Source organism: Trichosurus vulpecula, chromosome 5 (assembly GCF_011100635.1).
Source record: "Trichosurus vulpecula isolate mTriVul1 chromosome 5, mTriVul1.pri, whole genome shotgun sequence".
In the NCBI taxonomy this organism is placed as follows: domain Eukaryota; kingdom Metazoa; phylum Chordata; class Mammalia; order Diprotodontia; family Phalangeridae; genus Trichosurus; species Trichosurus vulpecula.
The window spans coordinates 34,451,734-34,468,067 of NC_050577.1; the positions used below are offsets into that span (position 1 = coordinate 34,451,734).

The 16,334-nt window shown below is 41.9% G+C and overlaps 1 protein-coding gene across 1 annotated transcript; it reads right to left on the reverse strand.

Moving 5' to 3' along the window:
- Positions 1-5,075: 5,075 nt before the first annotated feature.
- Positions 5,076-6,248, reverse strand: LOC118849745 (zygote arrest protein 1-like). The gene has a single exon (XM_036758711.1). The coding sequence runs from the start codon at positions 6,246-6,248 to the stop codon at positions 5,076-5,078; it is 1,173 nt and encodes a 390-aa protein (XP_036614606.1).
- Positions 6,249-16,334: the final 10,086 nt, after the last annotated feature.

The following is a 16,334-nucleotide window of genomic DNA, read 5'->3' on the forward strand; positions in this document are numbered from 1 at the left end:
GTTTTCACTTGCTCCAGTCTAATTTTTAAGGTAGTATTTTCTTCAGTGGTCTTTTGGATCTCCTTTTCCATTTGGCTAATTCTGCTTTTCAAGGCATTCTTCTCCTCATTGGCTTTTTGGAGCTCTTTTGCCATTTGAGTTAGTCTTTGGTATTTTTGGGGGTCTCCTTTAGCAAATAATTGACTTGTTTTTCATGATTTTCCTGCATCACTCTCATTTCTCTTCCCAATTTTTCCTCTACTTCTCTTACCTGTTTTTCTAAATCCTTTTTGAGCTCTTCCATGGCCTGAGACCAATTCATGTTTTTCTTGGATGCTTTTGATCTTTACTTGGCTCTTTGACTTTGTTGACTTCTTCTGGCTGTATGTTTTGCTCTTCTTTGTCACCAAAAAAAGATTCCAAAGTTTGAATCTGAATCTGGGTCCATTTTCCCTGCTTGGCCATGTTCCCAGCCAACTACTTGACCCTTGAGCTTTTTATCAGCATATGACTGTTTGTAGAGAGTACTTTGTCCCAAGCTTTAGGGGTTGCACTGCTATTTTCAGAGCTACTTCTACGAAGCAAGCTCTGCCACATCAGTGCTTCTCCTCCCCCAAGAACCGCCAACCTAGACCGAGACCCAGATCCAAGCAGACTCTGTACTCCTGCTCTGATCCGCCCTTTAATTCCTCCCACCTAGTGGGCCTGGAGCCAGAAGCAACTGCAGCTGGGGCTCTGGAAGAAGCCCCAGAGCTGCACCACTTCTGCATCCCTGGGGCTGGGGCCAACCGCACACTCTTTTCACTCTGTTCCAGCAGTATTTCCCACTAACCTTCTCTGTTGTCTTTGGCGTTTGTGGGTTGAGAAGTCTGGTAACTGCCACAGCTCAATGATTCAGGGCACTACAGCCTGTTCCACCCAGCTCCCTGTCTGGTTGGCCCTGGTGCAGCCCACACTGGGCTGTGCTCCACTCCGCTCCCAGCTCCATGTAATAGATCCTTCCCAGCGACCATCCAGGCTTTCCTGGGCTGGAGCTCTGCTTACCTCTGTTATTTCGTGGGTTCTGCAGCTCTAGAATTTGTTCAGAGCCATTTTTTACAGGTGTTTGGAGGCACCTGGGGGAGAGCTTAAGCAAGTCCCTGCTTTCCAGCTGCCATCTTGGCCCCAGCTCTTTCTTCTTCAAGTAGACTTTCAAATATATTATTTAGTTTGAATTATTATCTAGGTGTCCTTTTCCATCTCTTTCTCCTCTGTGTAACACTCTTCCTTCTCTCTCATCAAAATAAGGGTTGTCTCCCCTCCTCCCTCACAGGACCCTTTTTCTTTCCATTGGATTATTGCTTCTGTTTCCTTTATCCTCCCTAATGGCCTGCAGCATGGACAGGTATGCCTCAAGTCTCTTCACCTTCTTCTCTAGGAGGAAGTCAAGTCTATACTTGAAATGCAGATAATGGTTACTCAACTGGAGCAGAAATACAGACATCATTTGCATAAGGCAAGACACTGCACAATTTCTTCTACTCTCCACAATGGTTGACATTTTCAGCCTTGTTTCTTGAAAATGCTTATGAGTACTTATACCAACTCTAAGCAAGGTGCTCTTTCTACTACGGTGACAGAGAGTATATATAATGTTGTGGGTGGTGAGCCACTCCTTTCTCTGATGCTATTTCTGTTAAGAACACAAAACTAGGGCATGGATCTAATTCCCAAAGACCCACTGACTCATCACCAGCATGCAGTTGTATAGGCAAATGGTTTATTCATGGATACAATATTATACCCTTTCCATTTAATGAGTGACAAACACAGTATGAGTCCTAGTTTTCATTGGAGAAACTGAGGCAGAGAAAGTGACCAGTTTTGACTTTTGTTATATTTGGGGAATTTTTGAGGGGATGATGGAACTTTCTAACATTAAGGGAGGTCATAGATGTAAGGTCTCTCTACCAGCTCTCTTCCCATGAAAGGCATTCCATCAGGTACAAAGTGCTTTCCATTGAGATTCACTGAAGATTCCTTTAGGATTTGTTGATGAGGTATTTCTCAAGTTCGGTGATGAAGAATGGCAATTTATAACTGTGTGACATTCTAAAAATGTTCCAACTTTCTGCATAGATAATCACATTTCCTAGGGCCTTTCTTAGATTTTTTTGCTACCATTTGAATTAGTGATGAATGACTTGGCATATTTCTTCTGATTACAGTTAATATCAAATCTTCCTACTTCCAATGTTTTCTTCCTTGGTTTTTCACCTAATTATAGGAATCAGCAACTACTTCCTTAGTAAGAATACTAATATCTGACCTTACCTTTCACAAAAACTATTATGTAATTTCTGTACTCCTATGACAAGCCTACCAAGCACTTCTTCCAACTTTTCAAATACACAATTTTCCATAAATATCTCTGCATGTGTTGTCTCAATTACCATTTCATATTTTATTTCATTCTGTATTTGTACCTTTCCATCATTAACATGACTTCCCTGAAATCTATTCAGAATTATCTAGAGGGTTTTGAAAGGATAAGTAGAAAATAAGATGACATTAAAACAGAATGACTTAGCCAGCAGGTAATATGGTCAAAAATGAAGATAATGGAATGGGGCAAGATAGGGGAGAAATAAATTATAGGGAGAAAAACATATATGTGTGTAGAAATAAAAATTACTGATAATACAGAAATAGTAGGTTTGTCTCTTTCTTCAGGACATTTAACCATCCAAAATCTTGTTCCACATTCAGCTGACATTATAGTTGGAGTCCTATTTTCACTAGTCACCTTGCTTCTCAGAACATTCACCACTGACAGTTTTCATTCATCCCTTCAAAAGGATGATGTGGACTTTGAAAAGGTTCATTCCCAAAAAGAGGAAAATGGAAAGGTTCATTCCTTTGTTTGAAAATCTCCTTAAAAATGTGGGGCAAGTCACCTTCCTTTGACTTCATTTTCGTCTCTTCTAGTTGGAAGGTTCTTAATTCTCACCAGCTCATCCGGAGAGCCAAAGGTATAATTTAGAAAAACATGAATGCCAAATGATAACAATGAGAAATTCAGTAGGACCATTCTCACTGTCTGAGTTCTGTGTCCTGGTGTCTGCACTGTCATTTGAAAGGAGGGGAGGAGGGAATGGAAGGAAGAAGGGAAAGGAAAAAGCTAAAGGTACATTCATAATGTGCAATTCTGGACAGCATACAAGTGAGAAAAACTGCAACCTGAGAACAAAGAAAAGAGACAAGGCAGAATAAGCATCTCACTATTTCTGTTCAATCTGTAGAAATCACTGGAAGGAAGCATCTTGTCGTGGATAGAGAGCCAGCTTTGGAGTCAGGAAGACCTGGTTTCAAGTCCTGCCTCTAACTTCTATGTACAACTTTCACCAAGTTATTTAAGCTCTCAGTACCCCACCCCTTAGGAAGGAAACTCTCTAAGAATCTAAATTGCAGACAAACTACTTATCTGCACTAAGGGAAGGAGCTATTACCCAAAAGGATGATCCAGGTCAATAAAGAGTGAGAAAGACAGAGACCAAGAGAGGGAGACAAAGACACAGAGAGATGGAGAGACAGAGAGGGAGAGGCAGAGAGACAGAGAGAGATACATATATGTATATATTGTTAAGAATATTTGCTCTGTTCTCTTATAGCAGACAAAACCAAGTGATAATGTAGAAATCACAATTACGTAAATGATGCCTCTGCCTTATCATGACCTTGGCCAAAGAACTTTCATGGAAGTACTTAAAATTATTATCATGCAACACTAAGAAAAGCTTCAATTTTCCAATTTCTCTCCCACCCCTCTGTACCCTCAAAGCTGGCTGAGTTCAAGGTATCCTGAGAGTTGGTCAGCAGTAATTCACAACCATATATCCCAATCCACTCCTCCCCACCCCAAAAATGGTACCTTATACTTTACTTACCAATCCATTTATTGGTCTGAATTATGTCCTTGAGAGAGCTAATTGGCTCAGTTGTTAAAATACTGGACCTGGAGCCAGGAAAACCTGATTTTAAATCCAGTCTTAGATACTTACTAGATATGTAACCCTAGGCAAGTCATTTAACCTCTGTTTGCCTTAATCCACTGGAGAAGGATGGCAGCTAGGTGGCACAGTAGATAGAATGTGAGCCTCGTGTCAGAAAGATTCCTCTTCCTTAGTTCAAATCTGGCCTCAGGTACTTCCAAGCTGCGTAACCCTGAGCAAGTCATTTAACCCTGTTTGCCTCTGTTCATCTCCAGTATTTTTGCCAAAAATATGACCCCAAATGGGGTCACAAAGAGTGAGACATGATTAAAAAATGATTCAACAACAATTGGAGAAGGAAACAGCAAACCACTCCAGCCAGGAAAACCCCACGCGCAGTACGGCTCACGGGGTCACAGAGAGTCAGACATGGCTGAACCACTGAACAACAAGAACAAATTATGTCATTGGAAGAAATATAAAGCATTCTAAACATTCGAAGACAACCATCAAGTTTCCCATTTGTCTGCTCTTTTCCAGCATAAACATCCTTAGTCCTTTTTTTCTTCTTCACATGAGATGCTTTCCAAAACATCTTCCACCCTTGTTACTCTCTTGGAGTCAACGGACCTTGACTTAAGCCTCAAGTCTGCCACTTACTTCTTATGTAACCTTAGCTGATTCGATTCAATAAGCATATGCAAGGAACTGGGCTAGACGCTGGGGTTAAGAAGACAAAAATGGAAAACCAACCTTATATTTTACAATAAAACAATTCATATAATATCTCTGGTCCTCTTATGGAAATTGAGTAGGTTGGGATAGATAATTTAAATACAGTTCTTTAAATGAATGCAGCCTTAAACTGAATTAGTTTGTTTTTCATTGTTTTTGCTTTTTGCAATTGCATTACACTAAATGGTTCATTTAAAGTTTGTGGTTAACTGAAACCCCCAGGTATTTTTCTTTTTTTTTTTTTTTTTTGTTTTGCAATACCTTTATTTAAAGGTTCTGTCAAATATTCCTGCTACTTTGATTAGTCTTTTGAGGGAAGGGAAGGTGGTAAGCAAAAAAAGCTCATTTGTCTGCAGAAATTACATCTGTGCTCTTTACATATTCATTCACTTAAATGATATATTTGAAGCTGAAAGTGCTGTCACAGGACAGGCGTTTTCCTTTGCATCTCCCACACAAATCCTGACGATGAGGTCTTTTGGGATCAACATGACGAAGTTTCACTGGGCAGGAGCATCTTGTCTGTTTACAACTTTGACAAGCAATATCCTCCACTCGGTATGGGTTGTAAGACTTCTGACAAGTTCTGCAAAACTGCTTGAAGTAGACCTTATTGGTACCCTGCACGCACCACACATATGCACTTTCCCAACGAATGTTGCAGTCTTTGCAGTGATAATAGCCATATTTCTGCTCTAAGAACTGGAAGCGCAGCCGCGCCTTGTTCTGCCCCGGGCTCTGCGGCTGCGGGCCCTCGGCCTCCTCCTTCTCCGGCTCCGCGGGCTCCTCGACGGGGTCTCCGTCCTTCAGGCCGTAGGGCCGGGGCGGCTGATCCTCCCAGGTAGCTCGTACTGTGGCCTGGGCCTGGCCTCCGCCGCCCTCCTGAGGCTCGGGCCTCGGCGCGTCCGCCGCACCCTCCCCGCGCTCGGGCTCTTGGTCCGGCCTCGCCGCTGCCTCGGGCGCCTCCCTGGCGGGGGCCTGCGTCTCGTGCCCGGCGGCCTCCCCCGCCGGGCCTCCGGCCTCGGCCTCCTCCACCTCCTCCACGAAGGTGGCGAGGAGGCGCGAGGCCACGGGAGAGTAGACGGCGACGGTCCGCGGGAAGCGTGGGGGTCGCGGGGCTCCGGCCCCGGGGCTGCCCTGCGCGGGAGGCCGAGGCGGCGGTGGCGGGGATGCGGCCCTGGTCGGTGCGAGGTCTCCCGGCTCCCGGCCTCGGCGGACCAGGGTGCGGCGGCCGAGAGAGCACTGCACCGAGGCGTCCTGGCGCGGGTTCACCTGCACCGCCACGTCGCGGGTGTTGGCCCTGCGGAGCCGCGGGACGAGGCCCGGGTTCACCTGAGACAGGATGGCCATGAGCTGCGCCCGCTGGCAGCTATCGAAGTACTCGGCCGCCGTCAGCTGCCCGTAGCCGGACAGGGCGGACGCCGCCCCCGGCACGGCCCGGGGCCGCCAGCCTCCGCCGCCCCCCGAGCCTTTGCCCTTGGGGCCCGGCGCGTAGGGGAAAGAGTAAGGGCCGTAGGGCGGGTACATGTAGGCGTCCAGCGCGTCATCCCCCAGGGCCGCCATGTGCGCACAGCCCGCCCCCAGGTATTTTTCACATAAACTATTGCAAAATCAGGTTTTCCATCCTCCGATACATTTTCCTATTTTCCATTTTTCAAAAATTATTGACAATGGTTCTGGGATAGTATCTGCAGTTTCCTTCCACAGGGAATTGAAATGTGTGCCAGGAGATGCATTCATTAAATGGATTCTGTCTCTTCCCTCATTTTTAGGTTGCATCTCTCTTTGCACGAATGGATCTGGTCATTTCCCTCTGAAACAATTTGCCATGCCTTACACACAGTAGGTGTTTAATAAATGTTTGTTGAATTTTTTTGAATGTGATTTTCCTTTTTGGAAAAGAAGCAAAAAAAATTGAAAAACATGTTTTTGGTCTCTCATTTGTTAACATTATGCTATCTTTCCCAAGTACAATCCCATCCTCAATTTGTTCTTGCTTCAACATAAGTAAATTAACCAAACAAGATGCTCTTCAAAATTTTGCAAGAGTTTTAGTTTATTCAGCCTCAGGCCTGCCTAACAATACAGATCTCTAGACATTGAAAGCAATGGAGAACAGTTTTATAATCTTCCACCTAATGGTGACAATAGTAGTGATGGCGCCATCTTGTGGCATTCCTTCCATGCTACCTTTACAGAAGAAAAGTCTGCATATTTATAAGACTTAACATCCTTCCTTTGGATTCATTTGTAACTTTCAGCCTAAAATATTTTACATTCCTACCATTCACTGAGAATAGAAAACTGCTTCTCCTTCCACATGTCTGAATCTTGAGATACAAAAGGACAGCTGTCTCAGAGGAAGAATATTTTGATGTCATTTAATCCAGTGGCCCCAATTCTCAAGGGGACTGTCACATATCTATTAGGAAGATGATGTTGCTGAGTACTATTTTTTTTACATTTGAAATTAACTAGCCAAGAGAAAAGAAAAACACATGTGGTTCAAGGAACTCTTCAGGAGTTTCCCATCTAAAGACTGTGCCATGGACTTCATTCACCCATGGGCATTTATCAAAAAAGGGTTTATCTAGGTTTGGTCAAACTAAACTCCTTTGAGACCTCTCCCTCACAGCACGTGCTGAAAATAGGAAAGTTAATAAATTTTCCAATAAGCTCAATGACAATGTAGGAGGAGGGGAACAGGCAGGGAGGGAACTACACATTTTTTATGTCATCAATTCACATAATAGTTTTTCCGTCTGCAGAATAGTAACAGAAGCTCGTGATTTATCTCTAAAATTGCTTTTTCCTCGTGAGAATTTAGATGGATATGAAACAAAGTTAGCCAGGACACATTTCACAGGAATGTACCACATAATTTTTCTGATCTTGGAGGTGTGAAGGGTTCAAGTGTGGAAGTGGGAAATACCATTCCTTCTTTGGAGGAAGTAAGACAAAATTCAAAGTTTTTAATTTGGCAGCAAAAGGATTCATGGACTTACATTGAATAAGTATTTAAACTACTTTCACATAGCTAGAAATGCATTTGATCTCATTTCAAAAAAGATTTTATTCTCTCCCTATACCATCTTTTGTCCCCCCACCCCCAACACTGACACACACACACACACATTCATAAAAAGTGACTTGCCAAACAAATTTGCTAAGAATGCATATGACTTGAACTGAAAGATAATGCTAAAGTTTTCTCCTTGCCCCCACTTTAAGGAATGAAAACTATGAAGAAGTCAGAGAAGGATGAGAATAGACACAAAGGTACAACTGGAGCAACTGAAAACTACTGTCCAGTAGCTATGGCATTGATTGAGCTGTTGGACAGTCTGAAGGCACTTTAGGCTCTTTTATCCTTAGAGCAGATTTAGAGGATACCATATGTCGCTCAAAATGATGCCTCCATGGTTCAAATATGTCTTCGAAAGGAGCTGCTCTTTCTCCCAGATTGAACTTATTCTATGTATCAATCAACTTGTACAATAAATGTATACAAAGTGTATACAAAAAAATTGTTTCTGCTGGGGGAAGGGGTAATCAGAATGCATGCCATCTTGGGGTGGGGAGAGAGATGGGGAGAAAATTTGGAATTCAAAATCTTATGGAAATGAATGTTGAAAACTAAAAATAAATTAATTAATTTTTAAAAATTGTTTCTGCACATGAGGGCATATCAAGATATGGGATGAGGTGAACCAGTTCTTCAGGTCACTAAGTACTCCCTCCAATGCTGGTATCTACCACTGTATCTTTGCTATTTCAGCAGATTAGCCAGAAGCACCACCAAGACAGAGAACTTCAGGGTAAAATATCACAAGCATTCTAAGAAATTGAAGAACCAATGCAAATCTTCCCAGAGACAAGTGTCACCCACTGGCATATGCTCTCCACCTTGTGTGGCCCTTGATGGGATTACTACCTCATCATATAATGCAAGAAATACATCTGCTCCTTCTCACTTTGGCTTACTGGGCATATTATTGCCCCCTCACAGTTGGCCCATAAGATATTCACCAAATTGGACCTCCAAAAGTAGTGAGGAACATACAACTTGATCTGGATACCAAGGCACAGTGGATGGAAAAAAAAATGTCCTTTTAGACCTACTAAAAAAAAGTAGGGAGCAAAGGCTCCACCATAGTTTTCAATGCCTTGAAAGCCTCCACCATCTAGGACCATGCCTGATACTGACTCCTGATGGTAATAGCTTTCAGGATACCATAGTCATGGCAAATCTCTAAGACTATGATTTACAGAGCAGATACCAATCTGCATTGCTAGAGGAAATTTTCTCATCTGGAGTTCCATAAACCAAAGGAATCATAGGTCCAGTTTGAAAATAGTCACAGGAGTAGCTTAGCTCTCTACTTTTCTTAAAACCAAAGCACCAAGACTCAGATTGGGGAAGGAGTGAATGGGCTAGATCAAGGGTTCTTAAACTGGAGTCTATGAGCTTTTTAAAAATATTTTGATGATTGCATTTCTATATAGTTGGTTTTATTTATTATCCTATGTATTTTATTTTATGTATTTAAAGACATCATTCTGAGAAGGAGTCCTTAGGCTTCCCCAGACTGCCAAAAAGGATCCATGACACAAATGTAGATTAAGAACCCCTGGGCTAAATAAAGCCATTATTATGGTTTTTATCCAAGAGCTCTCATAAAGCAGCCTTCTCTGGCTAGGTCAGGGAATAGGCCTGACTGCCTAGGACCAAGCTGAGTGTCCTATTTGGCACCAATTCCTCCACTTCAGCTATATGAAACAGAGCTCAATAATCCTAGTACCAGAGAGGTAGTTAGAGATTATGGGTCACCATTGGCATCCAACCCCTCTAGGGAATTTTTGTGATGGTACAAAGAGTTAAAGGGGACCTTCCCCAATCCCATGCAATGGCTGGATTATGCAGGACCACTCAATTGATCCTCAGTACTACTGTGACGAAGAGAAATTGGTAAGATTTAGCCAAGTGCTTCATGTTTCCCCAAAGGACATGTTCTCCTGGGTTTTTCACAGCTGTGGAATGAAGTGGGCAACAATTTTTTCAGCTGCCACTGGGTAACATCAGATCTCAGGAATCCTAATTCTTTCTGGGCCGGCACTATGTATGATAATTTCACAGGGGTTCTAATAGGTCACCATTCACGCAATATTGAATCACCTGAAGCTTGATCCTGAGAATCAGAAATAAGTGATTTGTGAGGCAGAACATGAGGAGTGTTTGATCTAGGAATAGTTAGAGGGAGGGACTTCTCACCACCCTCTTAAGCAAAGTAGCAGAGTAGACAGTCCACTGCCTATTGAGGAGAATCTCTTTGTCTAGATTTCAGGAATGGGCCAAACACAGTACAGCATCTCTCCTCTCCCCAAAATGAACCAGCTTCACCCAGTCAGGCAGCTGGCTTCTGTTGGATGACTGTAAAATGTTACATGACTCACCACAACTCTACACATGATCAAAGGTAGAATTAGATGTGTGGGCACATTACCATATAAGTGAAAACAAATCTCTTGCTAGATCTGCCCTTGGCTGGTTCATTTACCTCATATTATCAAAAGTTATGCAAAATGCAAAGCAATTATCAAAACATGAACCTGCTAAGGTTACAAATGGTTACATTCATTAATGCGATTCAATGAAAATTATTTAAAATATATGCAGAATTTCTTTTGGACTATTTTCAAGCAGAAATGGATATTTGCTCCTCCAATATTTTTTCACCTCAAAAGGTATTATTATTCATTTGTCCCGTATTAAAACCAATCACAAAATTTCAAAAGGAATATTATATTCTCAAAGCTTAAGTTCATGAACCTTCCTTCTACCATGTATTACTGAAAACATTCCCACTTACAAGATAAAATGTAATGAACAGAACAAAGAAAGGGCACAGATCCATTGCAGGGAGGGTGAGCATGCCCCCTAAGACTCAGTATTCTAGCAATGTCATAGGTCAGTAGTCCATTTATGTCTAAGAGTGACTAGATTTAATTTGCTTTCATCCTAAGCGTTTTTAGCTTTATCCTTGAAATTAGATGTATATTGTCCTAAAATAACCCATAAGCTATTTTGACAGTTGACCTGATATATGTCTTTTTCATCACAGAAAAAACAATAACACAGCTCTTTTAAAAATTGCATCCAAAAGCTGTTCCTTTGAATGAATGAAAAAAGCATTTATTAAATATCTGCTATGTGCAAAGCACCACGCTAAGTGCTGGGGATATAATAGAAAAGTTAGACAGTCTCTCTTCTCAAGGAGCTCCTATTTTAAAGGAGAAGCCAACAATATGAAAGGTTTCAGCTGCCACTTAGATATAACGGTCCCACGATCCTTAGACAACAAAGACAAAGTGGATGGTAAGATCGCTTCTTTAATATCTAGAAAGTTTACCAAGAGATAAAAACTTTTAATATAGCCCAGGTAATGGAGTTCATATTGGTTCTCCATGTGCTAAACTCTTAGGTTTCCTTCAGCTTTAAAATCCTTTGGGTATACTCAGCACAACCAGATGGAAGCAAGGACTTTTTCATGGGAAGTGACCAGGAAGCTCTGGTCCAGAATCCATATTTATTTTGTAGAACATCCCAGGGAAATAGACTTGTTTGGATGTGGTAGACCCCTTTTCAAAATGTCTGGGAGTACTTAGTTCCATCTCAAGCTTCTTTCCCAACCATCCTAGCTCAGCATTGACCTGCCACGAACTACTGTGTCACCTGGGTGGTACCCATCATACTTCACTACTTTCAAGCAAATGATTAAGCTGAAGATGACGTAGAGCTGAGTAATAAATGTGCCATGAAGCAGATCATAGGAACCAACTTGCCAACAAGACTTCCTGGGTTTCTCAGCAGCTAAGCCATCTTCCACATTGAACACTAGGGGTCTGTTTTGCTAAGTTTCTCATGGATCAGTACTTCCAGACTTTCTCTGAACAGTTATCTAGACATTTGGAAGACATAAGGCAAATAAAAATTCTTTCTTGATGTTTTTCTAATGTGCTGATTCCATGCTTGTTTTTACCAAAAAACAAAGAGTTTCCTCCAAGACTCAAAATTAACAAGAATATTACTAACAATAATAGAGATGGACATGACATCATAATTAAGTCTTTCATTCACTCAGTCAACAAACATTTATTAAGCATTTACCATGTGTGAAACAATATGATTGCAATAGTCTAGGTGAGGGGGAAGGTTGTATATGAGTGGAGAGGAGATAGATGCCAAGGTATTGTGGAGATAGAAATAACAAGATTTACTTATTGATTATGGTGCTTGAGGGGAAGCAGAATCAAAGATAATCCTAAGGTTGCAAACCTCAGGATGCACAAGAGGGTGGCAGCATCCTCAACATAAATAAGGTAGTTAGGAAAAGATGTGGGGCTAGGGGATAAGATAATTGAGGCCACAAGGTTATACCATAAAAGTTCCAGAGTATGAATGGGCCAATATGGCACCATCATCTTCATCCAGCTGGCATAGTGGATAAAATATTGGACTTGGAACGTCCAAATCCTCCCTCAGATACTTGCTGGCCATGAAACCCTGGGTAAGTCCCCTCAGCCTCAGTTCCCCCATTCCCTATTAAGATAGGGAAAATAATATCACCTAACTCACTTGGTCATGGTGAGAAAATAGCATATGTAAAGTGCTTTGTAAATTGTAAAACACTATATAACCACTGGCTGTTATTATTATGTACTCACAAGACCTTCCTCCAAAAGCAAACGTTAGAACAGTGGTTCAGAAAGGATGTGTTTATGTACATTCCCCAGCAGTTTAATGCCTTTTTTCCTGGCTTGGACTCACAATAGTGCCCCCCCACCTTCATTTTCTCCCCCACTGAAAGACCTGGGCTAAGAGAGGATCAGAGAGTAGGAGAGGTGAATGAGAGTTGAGTCCAAAGGTGAATCTAGAGGCCTAATTGCCGGGAGAGCCCTATTTTCAATGTGCCACAATTCTTCATGGAAAGAATATTATGCTTTGAGCAAAAAAAAAGTTTGAGAGCCACTGCATTATAGGTATCCCTCCTAGAGTCATCTAGCGGGAATAAAATTTTGGCTACTTGTCCTGAGGAGTCACTAGAGCCGTAAAACGAAGGACACAATAAGCCTTCTCTGCCTCTAACTCTAAATGACGTGAAATGACTAATATTTCTATACTTTCTATATTTCTAATAAAGGAGAGAGAGCCTGGCCAGCTGGACATGGTGATGAGCCTGGAGGGAGGAAGACAAGCTCAAATCCCACCATTGACACATTTAAGTCTAGGACCAGAAGGAAATTATTGAGCCTCAAACAAACTGTAGGATTTTTCTACTAACTTATAGACCACTGAGATCTCAGGGGAGAACACTGCCTTATGCACAAGCACAGAAAATCCAAGAGCCTTAAGACAACCTGGCAACATGTGGCAGCTGTGGCATAATGAATAGAGAGCAGGCCTTGGAGTCGAGGAGGCCTAGATTCAAATCCTATCTCTGCCATATGTTGCCGGGCAAGGGTGGGGTTTGGGGACTGGGCAAACGAATTTCCTTCTGCCACAAGTGACTCTCTAAGAGTGTAATTTACAGAGTAGGTGCTGATCTGCATTAGAAGAGGGCATTTCCTACCTGGGAGTTCCCAATACTAATGAAATCATAGGAGAGAAGAGGTAACAGAGGGAGGGGAGGGGAGGGGAGGGGAGGGAGGGGAAGGGGAGGGGAGGGGAGGGAGGGAGGGAAGGGGAGGGGAAGGGAGGAAGGGAAGGAGGAGGGAAGGGAAGGAAGGGAAGGGAAGGAAGGAAGGGAAGGGAAGGAAGGGAAGGAAGGGAAGGGAAGGGAAGGGAAGGGAAAGGAGGGAAGGAAGGAGGGAAGGAGGGAAGGAAGGAGGGAAGGAGGGAAGGAAGGAAGGAAGGAAGGAAGGAAGGAAGGAAGGAAGGAAGGAAGGAAGGAAGAAAGAAAGAAAGAAAGAAAGAAAGAAAGAAAGAAAGAAAGAAAGAAAGAAAGAAAGAAAGAAAGAAAGAAAGATCTTACAACCCCTTGCTGGTTAAAAGATTGTTTTAGTTGGGGAGTGAGTGAGAATGGACTGTCAGTCCTTTGATTCATTACAAATACTTAATAGTGTTATGTCATTGTATTCCCTTAGTTCTTTGTTGTTGTTCAGTCATTTCAGTAGTTTCCAATTCTTTGTGTTGGACCCATTAGGGGGTTTTCTTGGCAAAGAAACTGGAGTGGTTTGCCATTTCCTTCTCTAGCTCATTTTACAGATGAGAAAACTGAGGCAAATGTGGTTAAGTGACTTGCCCAGGGCCCCACAAGTAGCAAGTGTCTGAGACCAGATTTGAACTCAGGAAGACGAACCTTTCTGGCTCCAGACCCAGCATTCTATCCACTGAGCCACCTAGCTGCCCTCCCTTAGTTCTATGTTATAGCAACCTCCACTGAAGAGTTTTACACCCAGGTCTCAATAAAAAAACGATCACTTGAAAGGTTACTGATCCCTTGCCTGATGGCCAATATCTGATGCAATCCTTTATAAGCAGTCTAAAGTATTTTTCAAGGCTAGAGCACAGAAGAAACGCATAGATGTTGAAGGCATTCTCCCCTTTCTATGGGGGAATATGTCCTTAAAGTACCACTAAATCCCTTCCCCTTTCGCTAATGTTAATATGCATTAATCTCCCGTGTAAAGGTTTTCATCATGCTCAGGAAAGCATAGAATTGCCTATTAACAGTTGTATAAAGTTTTTTAACGGTTTTAACATAGCAAATATGAAGTGTATTGTGCAGAATAGCTTTTGAGTAGAAATTTTCCAGAGGTAGTTAGATAATGTGTGCTTTCTTTTTCTTACCCCCTCATTACACGTGAAGCATAAAAGATTCCAGCCATGCAAACACTTTTTAAAAGTTAACAAGGCACCTCAAATTTTGTCTGCCTGCTGTATTTGCACCAGCTCTTCCCCCGCTTACCTGTGACATAATGATGATTCATTAGATGGAAATTAGAACCCATTGCCTCTACATAGTACCATGTTGGGGATTGTATTCTGAATTAATATTAATATTATTACCAATGTGAAGCCCATTTTTCTCCCCCAGACTAATTTCTTTCAGGTAGTAGACCTGGGTTACTATCCTAATTTGCATGACTCTTCCACTGTATCGTTACCCCTTGTGGAAATAAAAGTCAAAGGATATTGACCATCAATTCAGGCAATAAAATTAAAAGTAGCAATCTCCATGAGTTCTCTCTTTAAATAGTGATTATCAATATTGGTTCTCTGAAAGGCAAGCAGATGGGACCCATGTATTTCAGTGCTAACCAAAACAGCATGCCCCCAACCTAAAGTCATAATTACAAGAATAATTCCCACTTTTATTTATTGCTGCCTAGCTAAAATAGTACTATGTTGTGACCTGTAAGGATTTGGAGAGTTAAAATAATCCTTTTGACTTGCACCTGGGTTGAAATCTTGAGCTCTCCGTGGGACGTTCGGAAAGTTACATTGCCTCCTTGGGCCACTGTTTTCTCCCTTGTAAAACTTTCAGTTGTCATCCAGTCATTTTTCAGTCCTGTCTGACTCTTCATGACCCCATTTGGGAGTTTTCTTGGGAAAGAGACTGGAAGGCTTTGCCATTTCCTTCTCCAGCTCATTTTATAGATGAGGAAACTGAGGCAAACGGGGTTAAGTGACTTGCCCAGGGTCACATGGCTAGGAAGTGTCTGAGGCCAGATTCGAACTCAGCAAAATGAGTCTTCCTGACTTCTTGACTGGCAGTCTATCCACTGTGCAACCTAGCTGCCTTTTTATAAACCTAAATGACCACACAAGTCACTTCTAACTCTAAATCCTACAATCTTATGATCTATTAAAAAAAACACCAAAACCACCAAAACTCTTCACTACATATATGTATGTATGTAATCCATGCATATGTGTATATGTACATGTGTATATCATGTAGATGTATACATATATCATTACATCATTATAGATCATATAGATCATTATATCATCATAGTATGTATCATTATCATAGCCAGCATCCTACACTGCTTTAAGTTTTGTAAAGCACTCTGCAAATATTATTTCATATTATCTTCCCAACAACCCTCAGAGATATGTGATATTATTACCCCCATTTATATATGCACAGATTGAGGCAGACAGATGTTAAATGACTTGCCCAGGGTCTCAATGACCAGTAAGTGTCTGAGATCAGATTTGAACTCAGGTCCTACAGACTCCAGGTCTAGCATTCTATCTACTATGCCACCTAGCTACTTTCAGCGTAGGCATACATATGCACATGCATACGTACATATACATATATTATGACCATCAGATATATATGCAATGGGCATGATATGTTACATATGCATATTCTATGATAAGCATGATAACACTAAGACATAAGAGTGCTAGGTAGCAGATAACCTGGTTTTCCTTTTGAGAAGGAAAAGGATTTCAAGATTATATTTAGCACTAGACAGCAAATAATCTCAGGGGCAGCTAGGTAGCGCACTCTGCTTGCAATCAGAAAGACTCATCTTCCTGAGTTCAAATCCAACCCCAGATACTTAGCTGTGTGATGACCACTTAATGCTGTTTGCCTCAGTTTCCTCATCTGTAACATGAGCCAGAAAAGG